Raw genomic sequence first — 14,840 nt, forward strand, 5'->3', positions numbered from 1 at the left:
ACTCCACAGAACCAACACCTAAGTTATGAGTGGACAAATGCTGCCTTAGATAAGGGAAAGGGAAGAAAGAAAAGGAGATAGGGGAAAAGGGAGAGAGGCAAGGAGGTAGAGAAAGAGGGAGGAAGAGAGGGAGGGAAGGAAGGAGCAAGGGTCAAGTCATAAGGAATAATACAAGAATGGATCTAGAAGTAAAAATGAATAAAAGTCAAAGAGATGGTAAGTCATAAATAAGTGGCAAAAGGAAGAGGTAGGGAGAAAAGGCAGAAAGGGAGGGAAAGGAGACAATAATAAAGAAGAGGATAATGTCAAGACTACAGTGAGGAGGCAGGTAGAAAGAGTCACTACCCGAATTTCTTGTGTTATGGACTTTTAGAGAATCTATGGACACAAAAATGATCAAGTCACATTTACTGAGCAAAAAGAAAAACCACCGAAATGTTTCCTTAATAACATAAAGTAAATAAATGGACTGCTGCTGTCACATTGATTCATCTATTGCATGTGGGTGCTCAATAAATGTTAATTGAATTAAATTAATAACATTTGCTCAGCAGTAATAAAAAATTAATTAACTGTCTGTCTTACTGTTGCCTAGTTTATGCCCACTGGTTCTTGCAATTACTTCTAACCAAAACAGGCATTTTTCTATTACAGTGACTTTTAAAATACACTTTAATCTCTTTTTTTCTAAGAACTATAGAGAAGCTCCTAATTTTTGTCCCAATTTCGGTTTGTATTTTAGGGGTGGAAATTTTATTTTCTTCAAGTTAATGTCAGGAACTATGTATAACATCCCAAATATAGTTTCACGGGTTCCGTATTTAATTCTAAAATACCAACTCGCGTGAAGGATATGATGCCACTTTTCCTTGTGTTCCTCCTTTTAGCCCATCCTGCTTTTTAATACTTTGGAGACAATGTCAAATAACACTGCAAAGGAAGAAATCTGGGGGAATCATTGTTAGTCTTCCAGCTATGAAAAAAAAAAAGGAAGCTGTCAGTAACATTCCCCCCACACCAAAAAAATGTGACTCACATCAGATGTCAGAATTCTGGGTTGAACAGACTGGCTTCCGAGTTCTGCGTGTGTCAGATGACTTTTTAATGAGCATCAGATAGTTCCCACTGGGGGATTAAAAAAATAAAAATATAAACAGAGATATAGAGTTAAAATAACTTTATGAATGGCAGTTTAAATTCTCCATAAAATCCTCTCTGTGCAAACCTGGTGTGCTCCAAATGGTTGCTTAATGTAGCAAACCACTTACATTCAAAATGCTATACTTAAAAAATGCTGTACTTAAAAAAGTTGTCGCAAAATTAAAAAGAGAATCATATACCACTTGGCTGTAAACTGTGCTCTCTGCATGTTTTTACATTCCAGTAACCTCTATCCAACTTTTTTTTTGTTGTTACAGAATTACTTTGTGCAAAAGCAATTTAAATTACATGCAGTCTGACTGTGTGTGATAATTTGAACTGATTGTTAATGAAGTCTATTAAGCAAAGAGTTGCAGTAATCTCTATGGGCATCACGGTTTGCTATCAGCCCCTCTCTAAGCTGACTTTGAGTGCACAACACACAGTCACTATAGCTGATCACACCGTTATTCAAGTGTTCAGAAATCAGCCATACGTGCCATGCAGAGGAAGGAGGTCTGTCGAGCTAAGTTATTTGCAAGACTGGCTTTAAGGTGTTGATGCGTCTCAAGACTTAGGGTACAGAGATATTGCTGACGTGTAGTCTCAGCCACTAAAAGACAGCTACTTGAGGTAAAGGCAAAGAATACATTAGGGATGCATATAATATTTATAAAAGACAAAGATAAGAACAAAGCTTTTGCAGTCCCTAGATTCAGATCTCTGTTGACTACAAAGTCCTTGGGCAACTTACTAAAGCAAAAGTTCTGAACCTCGGGACTTCCCATGCATCAGCTCAATTTAGTTTTAGCTCTAATAATTTACCTAGTAGTGCTAACGTTTACTTCCCCGGGTTGTAAAAGAAGTCAAAGGCAATATCTATCTCCTGGACTCTTTCAAACAGGTGTTTTAGCATCATCTGCTACATTAACAAGAATATAAGGCTTGATATATAATGGAGGTACAGATATACATGTGTTTGTGTGCAAAACAGTGGTTTCCAACCTGAGCAATTTTGTCCAGAAGAAAAATCTGAGAATGCAAACAGTCATCATCATCATCATCATCATCATCATCATCATCATCATCATTATCATAGCTTAGAGAGACAAGGTACATCTAAGTGTTTCCTGAATAGAAGGTGAGAACGTGCCCTTGGTCTGGCTCAAAATCTTGAGATGGCTAAGTAATTGAAGACAGTATCTAAATATCCATCTTACTGGCTGATGGTTGAAAGCCTTTATACCTAAATAAGGAAAATGAACTCTTATTTTTCCCATGGCCATCACCACCATCATTGTGTTATTAGCATGGCAAGTACTTCTTGAGATGGAGCAGCCTCAAGTTTGCCAGTGTGTGGCACAAATTCTATCCCCACATTCAGCATTCAATACTACATTAATTGCTGTCAACAATAGATGTTTTTCCTGAACCCCTACTTCTGCCAGTCTTTTTTAGGGTGGATTAAACCACTACCAAGGGATTTAAAGCCAGCAGCATATGGGAAAGGGAATAAAAATTAAACATTGTCAAAAACCAAGGCTGTTTGGAAAATCGGAAAGAAACAAAAATGGCCCAAGATGACTGTGTGTGGCAGACTGTTTGGTCTTCTTCCAGTTCAAGCCTTCAGAAAGAGAGACCATCTCATGATGGGTTTTTGAAAACTCCTGATTGACAAGTCTGTGGGTTGTTCTTTCTCTTTCTTCCCCTCTGAAAAGCAGAGCTCCTTAGAACTCCCGGAGTCATCTGCAGGTCGGATTCACCAGAGAAGTTTCAGTAAAGTCCCAATGGATGGTGATTTGATTGGGCTGCTAGGGAGAATGATATCTGAGTTGCAACTATAGATTTTTTTTCAGCTGATTGGATGCTTTAGAAGTTTCAAGAAATCACATTCCTGTGAAAGAAAAGACCAGCTTGAAATGGGCCATAAATATGGACTTAGAAAGAGTGGATTTCCTCTACTGAGCTGGGCCTGTCTCTCCAGTCATGCCAACCTCACTCAAGTCCCTCAGTGAGCACCCCTGAGTCAGCCCAAGCCTTGGACTTGCTAAAGAATGGGATTCCTAAGCATGTCTTTTCCATCTCTCAATAGTGCCACCAGAGGATGTCCCTGGGACCAGCCTGGGGTGTACTTAAGAATGTCTTCCTGTGTTTTGTCTTTGACTTTGTTCACAAATTAGTTGTGTTAGATAACAAGCTGCCTTCCAGCTTTAGCCTGTCTCTGAAACGGCCAGATAGAATGCTACTTCTCTGCACACCCCTGGTTGCTAAGGTGTGATGTGCTTGTGATGGGCACATTGAATTCTAGTGTCCAGTCCAGTTTCGGCTCCACTAACAAACATTCTTTTATTACATGGATTGAGGTCATGGATTTTTGTTTTCCCTTTGCCTTTTCAAACTGGAGTCTTGGCCAGGATGTTGCCAGGAGCTATCCCAGTTGATTATGTACAATAAGGTATGGTCCCCAGAAGAAAACTCCAAAGCAAGAGAGGCCATCACATGGATGGCCCTCTATAAAACGCCAGTTCCTACATCAAAACAATCCATGTATGAATATGGGGTGGTGTGTTTGTAGAGATTTTTCAGACAGCAGAAGAGGATCAAGCCTATAGACTGTTCATCTGCCCATGGCTTGTTTTTCTCCTACACAGAAGTAAAATGGGGTTAGTAGAAATGAAAACACCATCAGAATAAACAGTGATCTTATTGAGACCATTGGAAGTTATCAGAATCACCTGGTTTCTCATATCCATAATATACTATGATGCTGATATCACACAGCAACCTCTTGTTGATTTATATGAGTTAGTTCTTTGGTTTGCCCAACTCACTATCCTAAAAACTAATACTAGAAAAATATGTTTTAAATTAATATGGAATTTATAGTGTATATAAAAGTTTGTGATTGCACTTTTCAATTCTATCTCAAAATAACCTTGCTTAGTAATGTTTTATTTCCTTTCATGGGACTTTATTCTCTCAAAGTGTAAAATGTAAATTTTCCAGCAAATGTCCTTTCTTAGATCACAGTGGGTTTGTATATGTGTGTTTTCTTTTTTCCATCTAGATATGCAACTCACAAATGAAAAGCATGCAGACGAGAAACCTATTAATGCTATCGTTATAAATTCAGTATCCGAATTCAATATCACAGATGGACCAGCCCAGGAAACCCCCAATGAGAAAAACCTGTCAGGATCGAGCACTTCACTCTCTTCCCTCGAAGAATGCCAAACGAAATTTCCCTACCTCCAAACTAATACTTCAGTTCATCGGAGAGATGCTGATGGTATGTTTCTCAGAATACAACCCATCTCTAAATAAAGCTCCCAACCCCAGACCTTGTAAAATCACTACATATGCCGTTAGAAAGAAAAAGAAACAGTCTTTATGAATATTAAACAGGATGGCTTTGATTTGAAACCCTGCTGAATGACACATGTCAAGGTCACTTTGTAGCTAGGAGGTGCCTGGCAAAGCGTTTGCTCTCAGAGCTGAGAATCGGAGGCTACACTTTTTAAATAGCTCAGACCAGAACAGCATTCTTGTATGGGACTGGAAAACCAGCAAAATCAAATAAAAATTTCTTTTCTCAGAAATGAGACCATTCTGCCTGTTACTTTAAGTGTGTGGGGCAAGGGGAGAACAGAGTGGAAAAGTCACTAATTGTTAGACACAAATGTGGAACTGGGAGATGGCACAGTTAGTAAGGTCCTTGCTATATAAGAAGGGGGACCTAAGTTCAATGCCCAGAACCCACATAAAGAAGCTTGCAGTACTGGACCCATCTTAATCCCACCACTGAGAAGGTTGGATGCCTTTTGGCCTCTCTGGCCAACCAGCCTAGTCAGCTTGGTGAGTTCAGGCCAGTGAGACATATTGTCTCAAAAATCAAGGCAGAGTCTACGTGATGTTGACCTCTGGCCCACTCCAAACACAAATAAAAAAAAAAAGATTGCATAAAATACCAAGTAGTTTATACCGATAATCTCTGAACAAGGGTTGACTTTCCTAGGTGATTACTAGGTATTCTGATAAGATGCAGCTGTAGACCAACATACTCCATGTGCTGATTTCACATTAATTTGCTGCTAAACAGTCAACTAAACAGTCAAGTTCAAGCTCATGGATCTTTTGCTGCGGCAAATGAAGTTTAACTCAGAGTAACTTCACAATCGCCTTTACAGGGAACATTAGCCACTCGATAGTTCAGTTGTATTCCAAATCTGCCTATGGTCGCCTTGAAATTAACCCCAGTCTTCTCAGAGATACTGATCTCATCTGATCACAATTCATGGTTAAATGTAAGGAAAATAGTGAAAGCTTGTGATAAAAGCTTTTTTGTCACCATGTTAATTTAACTTATGCTTCTGAAGTTTGCTAATTGGATATAAGAGAACAGTTTAGGGGTTGACCTTTTAGCTTTCACCTCTTGATCTCAGTCTCTTAGTTATATGCTAGAGTTAGTGACAAACTACTGGCCAGTGTGTGCCTCAGATGGAACACTGTATATAAAGTACCTACTGCAGAAGCTGCCACAGAGAAATTGGACTTTAGCTTTTCTTATGATTGCAGTTTTTGAGAGGAAAGAGAGAGACTTCCACCATGTGTTGCAAATGTGCTGTCTTATGCAAATGTTGATATGGATACTTAAAGCAGAGACTACAGACTTAGTTGGTTAAGGCTTGCCAGAAAAGAATGTGAATAAGGAAGTAAGGTAGAGAGAAGGAATAGTGAGGACTGTGGGAAATTGAAGAATACTTCCAGGAAGAGTCATTACAACATCACTTCTGAGGGATGGCTGGGTCAGTCATAGATTGTCTCTAAAGCACAAGGTTGCAAAGCTAGACCTCAAGAACCCACGAGAAGAAGCCAGTGTAGCAGTGAGATGGTAACCCCAGCTCTAAGGAGGAAGCAGAAGTAATAGTAGTGACCCTGTGCTCACCATCAGCCAATCAAGAATACTCTGTAAGCTCCAAGCTAATAGGAAAGCCTACATCAAAGGGGGTGGACAGGGTTTAAGAGGATGACAACCAAGTTTTTTTGCAGTGTGAAGTGTGTGTGTGTGTGTGTGTGTGTGTGTGTGTGTGTGTGTGTGTGTGTGTGGAGAGAGAGAGAGAGAGACAGAGACAGAGAAAGAGAAACAAGAAACACTTCTTTCACCCATCTGAAATCAGAGGAAACAAAAGGTTTAGTTAGATTTGCTAGAATTTTTCTTTTCTTCTCTTCTCTTCTCTTCTCTTCTCTTCTCTTCTCCTCTCTGTTCATTTCTTCTAATCTATTATCTGCTCTTCTCCCCATTTTTTAAAAAACAGGGTCTTTCTACAAAGCTCTAGTTGTCTTGGAACTTACTATGTAGACCAGGCTAGCTTCAAAATTACAGAAATATACCTGCCTCTGGAATCCACCAAGTGCTGGGATCAAAGGCATGTGTTTGTAAACCCAGCTGAGATTTCAGATCTTGAAGTGTTCTAAAAATATGTAGAAAATAAGGATGTCACATAAAACTTCTAAATATTTTAATATTAGAAATGCTTTCTCTTGACTTTCTGGCACACAAGGTATCTCCTTGTGACTTTGGGCCAAGACCAGGGCTTCAGTCTAGGATGGTGCTAAAGTTTAGCTTTAGCAAAGATGAAAGACAGGCATGAAAATAAACAAGGGAGTTGTTCTAAGCAAACCATCCTGACGCAGTGTTCCAGTGGTTTTACGAGGGCGGTGGAGCTGCTGCTAGTTCTATGTATCAGAGTAATGATCCCAGAATTAGGAACTGTCTTAGTATACATACACAGACATAGTGTCCCTCAAAGAGTATCTCCCTCTGTCCAGTGTGGTACCCCGAGAGAAGTATGAGATCAGGTTCTTCTATTCTCAGGGAAAGGGGAAAACTATTTCAATATCAACTCATTCTTAAGAGCCTCGTGGCAGAAAAAATAAGATTTCTCCTGCTTAAATGAGTGAAGGGGAACCAGAAGGATGTATGAATAAAGCTGTTTATTACCTAAGGTGACTGAGACCAGTAGGACTCAGGAAACTCAGGTTTTTAAGCTGAGGATGTAGGTCATAAGCTACCCTTCCTTGCTCCCTTTGTGGGTAAAAAAAATCTCCCTAGTGAAGAAAGAACTTTTGGTACCTGGATAAAACAGAAAGTGAAAAAGTTCATACTAAGTCTCACTAATCATACTAAATAAAATAAAATAAACCAAAAACAAACAAGCAAAGAAAGAACACTTATTATCCCAAACAGCAAGGAAATCAACAGTTCATCTGGCTTCTCCTCATTTTAGGGAAATTTTGGTAGTAATTAATTAAAGGGTACAGAAATTGAGATACGGGGCTACTGCTCTCACCAAGACGAACGCAGAAGTGTGTGTTAGGAACACAGGGAAAACAGAAAGAAAACAGAGAAGCCTACACCTTCATTTCTGGAGTTTGTAGTTAATTTATTTTCAAAACTATGACCAAGGGCATGGGAATAAATTCTTAGTTACTTGTATTTATTATTAATATGAATCACCCCCACTTAAAACCGAGTGGAAAAGGCTCACACAGGCAGATTTTTTTTGTAACACAGTCCACAGGGTACGCTCTGATGGGGATTTCAAAGGGTCTTTCCTGAACCTCACAGTCTCTACTCCAGAAGCTTGTCAGTAGCTATGGCTCTTCATGTCTGGTCTCTTTCCAGAAGAGAATGGCAAATGCACACAGGTTACTATGTGTGCATCTGCTCCTGGGTCCATAATCCTCTACTCACAAAAACCTCATGCGAAAAGGAAGCCAGCGGCACACATCATCTTTGATAACAGGCTCCTCAGCAAGTAATCCTGACAATGAGTCTAATTGACATATAATTTTGAATTTCAGACATCTCATCCAGGTGGAAGGAGAAACTCATAAATACAAGATACCTCCAAAGAATAGTCTTAATTACACCACGGGCTACTGAATAAAATGATTACATTTTCTACACTGTAAATTTCATACAATTAAATGTAGTGGTGTCACCTTATAAAGTGTTTCAATTTTATAATTATTTCAGTTCGTTTGCTCAGGAAAAAACATAAGCACAAATTTACCAAGTATCGCCCAAATCTATTTCTCCTTCTGCGGGAGTGACGTGTTGTTAGTTGTGCTTGTCCGAGCTTAAATAGATCTTGACATATTTAAGGAGCTGTTAAAATCGATAACATCAGAGATGATGGCCCCCACTAGAGAAAGACGTTCAGTCACACTTTATTTATTTGCATTCTACATTACAGACATGTATTTATAAAGAACCTAATGTTGGGAGAGGGAAGCCAGTTTTTCTGCTTTTGGACCCAGGACCTTCAGTGGTCAGCTGGAGCCGCTGCATTAAGAATCTCTCTGTGGCAGCATATAGGTACACCGAGGCACGGCTTTGGGGCAGGGTCATCTGGTTTCATTATCTTTTTATGATGTTGTAGGAGAGAAATGGATGAGCTCCTTGTTTGTCTGTCATTCTCTGTAAGAACTACACTTGTGACACTTTGCTTAATGACTGCCAAGGAAGCAAGAGCGTGTTTCTGAAATTAAAAAAAAAAGATCCCAGGAGTCACAATTGGCAACAGCAGAGGCCTCTGGTTCCATTCTTCCCATGTGGGGGAAATCATGTAGTGAGACAGAAAGCTGACTACATGAGGCTGACCCCAGGTACACGTGCAGAAAGTCTTGGCTTCGTTATCATTTCCACTATAATTAAACATGAGCCTTTCTAATGAGACACATTCTCCCTCTTAATTAGCCAATCCCCAGCAGAATGCTTAGCACCTTGAAGCTGCCTTAATTCTTCTGTGTTATTAGAGTATCATCACTTAGCACATTCCAGCTTGAAAGTACCCTAGGGGAATAGAAAGGACTTGAGACAACCCTCAGAAGGATTTGCCAAGGCTCCTTGCTCACAGCCAAAGGCAGCTATGGCAGTTTGGCCTACGGGTCTTGGATCATCTCCTACTGCCTTTATTCCAGGTTTAGGAGTCAGGGCGGTAGTTCTGACAGTAGTAATTAGAGATGGTGCCAGTGGTACCAGGTGGTTCAATAGAGAGGATTTCCTGTACAAGGAACTTGTTGCAAAGGTGCTAAGAGAGTTGAAAAGGTCAGTGCAGCAAACAATGGAGTGACCCAGAAATCCACACCATGAGAAGGCTTTACCTGCCCTGTGCTCTTTAGACTGAGCTCATAGGTACCTAGAAACTACCAATACTAGACAGTACCTGATTTTATTCAGAACCATGGGGAGGAGGGATGGAGAGAGAGAGGGAGGGAGGGAGGGAGGGAGGGAGGAGAGGGGTGGGGAGGGAAGGGAAGAGGAGAGGAAAGGAGAAATTAAGAGAAGTTAAGAAGTGACAGTCGGGGGTGGGGGGACACAGAAAACACCCATAGCAACACCACCCTTCTAGGTTTCTATGGATGACTCCCATTAGCTGAAGCTAGCCAGTAGTCGTGGAAATAACCTGACCACATATATTACCAGCCTTGTGAATATGAAAAGGACTTGATTCTCCAAATGCTCACACCTGGCAGAAAGCAAGCAGAAGCTATGGCGGAGCATAGCCAGGTCTACTTCAAAGCTCCAGAAAGTCCAGAGTTTGTGTAACAGCTATGCTACTTGCTGAAGTTCCTGGATCGTGGCATTTTACATTCTCTGAGCCCAGAGAACTACATCTATAACACAGGGTCTGGCTGAGGACTGCCTGAGACTCATGTGAACCACAGGGGGTTGTAAATTGGCTTTGGGTGAGTTGTGGACACACAAAACAGTGAGATTCTATGTACAGATGTTGGATCTAGAAAGAACTAGGGCTCTACCACTAAACAGGGCTATCCATGACACTCTCGGCATTGTTTCTTCTCAACTTAGTCACATTCACTGATTGATCCAGTGAGAGGTGGCAAGCTGTGTGTGCTTGAGCCAGAGGCCCATTTAGAGGGAAGGTGTTTCAAGCAAAGACCTAAGGTTTTGATCATGAGTTGGGTGAAGCTGCCACCAGGGAGAGCATCCAGCATGCGAAGGCCTCGAGCTAGGTCTAGTTCAAATACTGGGACTGAAACACCATGCTGATAGCACAAGTGAGAGAACCAGGCTGCAGGCTGCCAATGAGACTGATGGGCGAGTAGGAGAGGCACAATGGCCGGCAATGATCCCAGGTTTCTAGTGACTTCATCAAGGTGCTGCCATCCCCGAGAGCGAACTGGGACGGAGCAGATGTATGACATAAGGAAGACAGAGGTACGAACCTGGAATTAGTAAGCAATACGTTCAGAAGACACTGCGTATGACCTGACCATAGGCAGCTGAACACATGGCGTGCTCTTCTTTTCAACTGGCCAAAGAAAGAACATTAATCATGAGCTATGCCTCTAGATATCATGTTTATTAAACACTACAGGCCAAGAAGTTACAAGGGAAGAAACAAATATACTCAATCTGGAGATTGGGATACCCGGAGTCTTCAAATGTTGTAAAATTTCACCTGAACCGATTAAATTATTTTGTGCAAACAAAATGACCATATGCAAAAGAGTTCATCCTTGTTGGCATAGTATTTTTTTAATGTGCCTTTTAGAAAAGCACAGTGCACACTTGAAAGTTCAGGGAAAAAAATCTGTTTGCAATTCATTAATGTTCTCGTGGCTTTCTTGGGCAAGAGACTCTGTCTTTTATAACCAAATAAACGGGACAGACTTAGAAACAGGGGTGTGGGAGGCAGTTCTAGTCTCACGTGTGAAATAGAAGATGGAAGAAAACAACGGCCTACTCAGCTAAAGGATTAGGCCCACGCTCTTAGGGTAAATCAAAAGCTATGGTGTGCACCAGAAGCAGAGGCCTCCAGAGTTTGTCAGCTGCAAATGCGATTGAACCAAAGGATCATATGCCCTCCAGAAATTACAAAGCCATTTTACAAGCCGGCTTCTCATACTTTAGTAAGAATCACCAACCTTAAGCCTTCCACTCACCCTGGTTCATGCTCTACTCACATCCAACCCAAACTTTTGTCTTAGACTCAGCTCCATGGTATAACTTCTGTAAGATCATAACTGTATGTGAGTCTCTTGAGGCTCAAGTCTGAGGAATTATGTCTAGAGTTTGCTTGGAGAATTTTCTGCTGAGAATAACTTCTCTACCTTGACCTGATAAAAGTGGAGTTAGTATGGGTGAAATCTGATGAAGTTGTGTGATATACATCCTCACCCTTTGACACATACCCTTTTGGAAAGGCCTAGGCAGAAGAGAGTCCCTGAACTATTACAAACTTACTCCTGAATTTTTGTGGGTGGCTTGTGGTTACTTATGAGAGATGACTGAGTTGGCCATATGCTGGAAGCCGGTGTTAAGGGAATAAAAATATAGCCAGCCTGGCAGAGAAATGAGTATGCTTGCTGCAGAGGTATTCGGGAGAGGGCTGCCTGTACTATAAATGCTGGGGCATGGTGGCAATTGAAGTCATCATAAAAGTCATGGTGTGTGTGTGTGTGTGTGTGTGTGTGTGTGTGTGTGTGTGAGTGCTGAAATCACCTTTCTGAAAAGAAACGGGGCTGTAGGGAGGGGCAGGAAGGAAGAAGATTGCTATGCATCTATACTCAGAATTCATGTTAGGACTTTGAACAGGGCAAAGCAACATTCTTCAAAATATTTGTTTCTTTTTTTAAAAAAGCCTATTTCTAAGTTTTTCCTTCCTTTAAGATTACTCTTTGGTTTTGTTTGTTTGTTGTTATTTTTTATTTGGAAAACAGAACTGTGCTAGGTAGTCAGTTCCCTCTGTGGAGTCTTGCCAAGCGAACATGAGAATCTGAGTTTGGATTACTAGCACCTACATAAAAAGAAAAACCCAGACTTACAATCATGTGACTGTATTCAAGGCTGACCTTAAGCTTCTGGTCCTCCTGCCTCAGCTTGTCTAATGCTAAGGGAAGTCTGTTCTATATGTCTATGTAGCTGACATATACTACCGTCAGGAAACCACAGAACAATTATCATTATTGAAACAATGGATTTTTATGAAACCCAAACTTTGTAGACTGGTAAATCCATCTGGGGGAGAAATTTCTCTCAACTGATGCTAGAATATAACATTTAACTGTCAACAATATTTAGGTTACTTATTAATTAAATTGTATAAATTATTTACTGCTCTTTTACCAAAAATAAAAAAACAAAAAGCAAAAAATATGTACTTTCTGACACTTCTAAAACATACAAAAGTTATAATTTTAATAAGAGAACTGCCACATCATTATAACTAACTCCCTTTACGGAGCAAAAATATAAAATAATCTATAACCCATCACAGCTGTTTGGCTAGAATTACCAATTACCTTCAGCACCTCGGAGACACCTTCCAGGCTTTTTATTTTTTTTTAACAAGTCTGCAGAGTAGATTTTTAACCCAATTTTCTTAAAGGCAACTGATTGGACTGAAACCTCTTCAGGAAGAGATGACACCATTAACTTGAATACAAAAATCAAGGTTTTCCATGGCTACAGCAAGATGGAGACAAGAATTAAAAATAAAGTACAACCCAAAAGCTGTGGTTATTCTAAACAGCATTTCAATAAAGTTTAGAACTATGCTTTTTGCTCAGGTTTGTGTATGGATGTGGTAGACTTATGAGTACGGAAGCCTGTGACAAGCAGCGGAACATCTGTGGTCTCCACTTGTCTGGCTCTAATGGCTTCTGATCTAATGCATATAGGAAAGGCCTGTCATCATTCAGAGCATTGCAAAGTCTAGTAACTCATCCAAGTGTCTTCCCAGCACCTTATAGGCAAACGAAATGAAGAGGTTTAGGACAAAAATGACAGCACTCTTGAAGTAACTTGATTAGGCAGAATGAATAGGGAATGTTCTGCAAGTTAATAGCACAGTTCCTTAAATAGTAAGTAGCGGGATGGGAGTGGGCAAGCTGGGCAGACATGCCATCCCCAGCACCTTGCATGGCTGGCAAGGCAGCAGCTCAGTGAGCAAAGTACTATCTGTTCAAGTGTAAGGACCTGAGTTCAGTGCCCAGGGCCCAAGCAAAAAGAAGTCAAGCACAATACTGTATTATATCTGTAACCCTAGACCTGGCAAAGGTCGGAGAGATGTGGATCCCAAAGGCTCACTAGCTCACCAAAATAGCAATCTCAAGGCTCAGTTAGAGATGCCACTCAGAAAATAAGGTGAAGAGACAACCAAGGAACACACCCCAGTGTCAGCCCCTGGCTTCCATAAGAGCCTGCACAGGTAAGCACACATATAAAAATGACACCGTGACTTTTCAGTTCTCAAGCACATCTCCACATTTGTCTACATTTGACTGACACTCCCATATGTGTTAATAGTAATTTTCTTCCATCTTTATTATAGTTTTGGTCCCATGTCACAGTAAATGTAGAGTGTGCACAAGCACGCAGATTTGTATGTTTGTGCATGTCCATGGATGCAGGTGCTAGGATAAAACTCAGATCTTCATGCATGGGCAGAAGCCGATTCACCAGCTGGGCTGTTCATCCCTCCTGTCCGTTGTCCATCTTATCTTTTACAGTGTTCATAGGTGCCACTGGAACAGTTGATGTGAGTATGAGACCTACGACTACAATGGTCATGTGAGAGCAATTAGCAATGGTGTCTCCTCCAATGTTATTTACTGTGTGTGTGTGTGTGTGTGTGTGTGTGTGTGTGTGTGTGTGTGAGTGTGAGTGTGTGTGTGTGTGTGTGTGTGTGTGTGTGCACGTGCGCGTGTGTGAAATTTCCACATACTGATTGTCTCTCTTTCTCTAAACAGAGGAGTGTGCCTCCCTAATCCTCACCTGTCTCTTCTGCCAGTTTTTGGACTGCCTCTTCATGCTCCCTGACACGTGTGAGACAGTGTGTATCAACATGTGCTGCCCCTCTCACAGGTACTACTCTGCCTCAGATGAGAACCATCCACGCAACGACTGCAACTTGACCTGTGACGTGGACTGTAGCCTCTTTGAATCTTGCCACGAGACCAGTGAATGTCTGGAGCTGGCCATGGAGATATCAGAAATCTGTTACCGCTAGTGTAAGAAGAAATGAGCTCTCGGGTGGTCCTTTTGGCTACAATGGGGAATTCTATTACAGCACATTTGAGATAAGAGCTCTGTCTGCCAAAATGCAAGGACCATACATGTTTCATGGATGCTCTAGGCCATTTTATCTTGCACTTCTGTGGGAAGGCTACTATTGTCAATTTGTTCCAACTTTCACAATAGCATGGCTCGCTGCAAAATAATTCTTGATCACATGTGTGATGAACAAATCTCAAATACCTCTTAAATGCCATAGGTATCAAGAAGATATTTCTTGATTGTTAAATAGCATGCTAAGCCATTCTGTGCTCTTGACTTGGTAGCCTGCATCATGACTCCAATTTCATTCATGAATTCAGGACAAATTATGCTTTCTTGTAAGCTCAACACATATTAGTTCTCTTTCTGATGGACTCATGCATAAACATTATGCATTATTGGTTATTATTAATAATGTATTGTGTAACATCATTTTGTAATTAAAAATTTATTTATATAGTCTCTTAAAATTCACTTATATGTACAGTTTAGGTAGGAGAGGGAATTAAATGAATCAGAAACCATGTTCTTATAATTAAAGCAGATGTCTTTGAAACCTCTCCAATGAATCTTGAATCTGGTAGACTTCAGGAGAGCCCTATAATTCTAG

General features: G+C 40.7%; 1 protein-coding gene across 2 annotated transcripts in view; it reads left to right on the plus strand.

Annotated features, from left to right (window-relative positions):
* The window catches only part of MDFIC2 (MyoD family inhibitor domain containing 2), a gene marked incomplete at both ends in the record, with an annotated part of 97,816 nt that extends 83,633 nt beyond the window's left edge, over positions 1 to 14,183 (plus strand). For both annotated transcript variants that reach the window (XM_080914353.1, XM_080914352.1), the window contains 2 exons: positions 4,208 to 4,429; positions 13,924 to 14,183. In XM_080914353.1, coding sequence (XP_080770479.1) covers positions 4,208 to 4,429; positions 13,924 to 14,183 — 482 coding nt within the window. The remainder of the gene's footprint in view (positions 1 to 4,207; positions 4,430 to 13,923) is intronic.
* Between the last annotated feature and the right edge of the window lie 657 nt (positions 14,184 to 14,840).

This window comes from Micromys minutus, assembly GCF_963924665.1.
Source record: "Micromys minutus genome assembly, chromosome: 3".
Classification (NCBI taxonomy): Eukaryota; Metazoa; Chordata; class Mammalia; order Rodentia; family Muridae; genus Micromys; species Micromys minutus.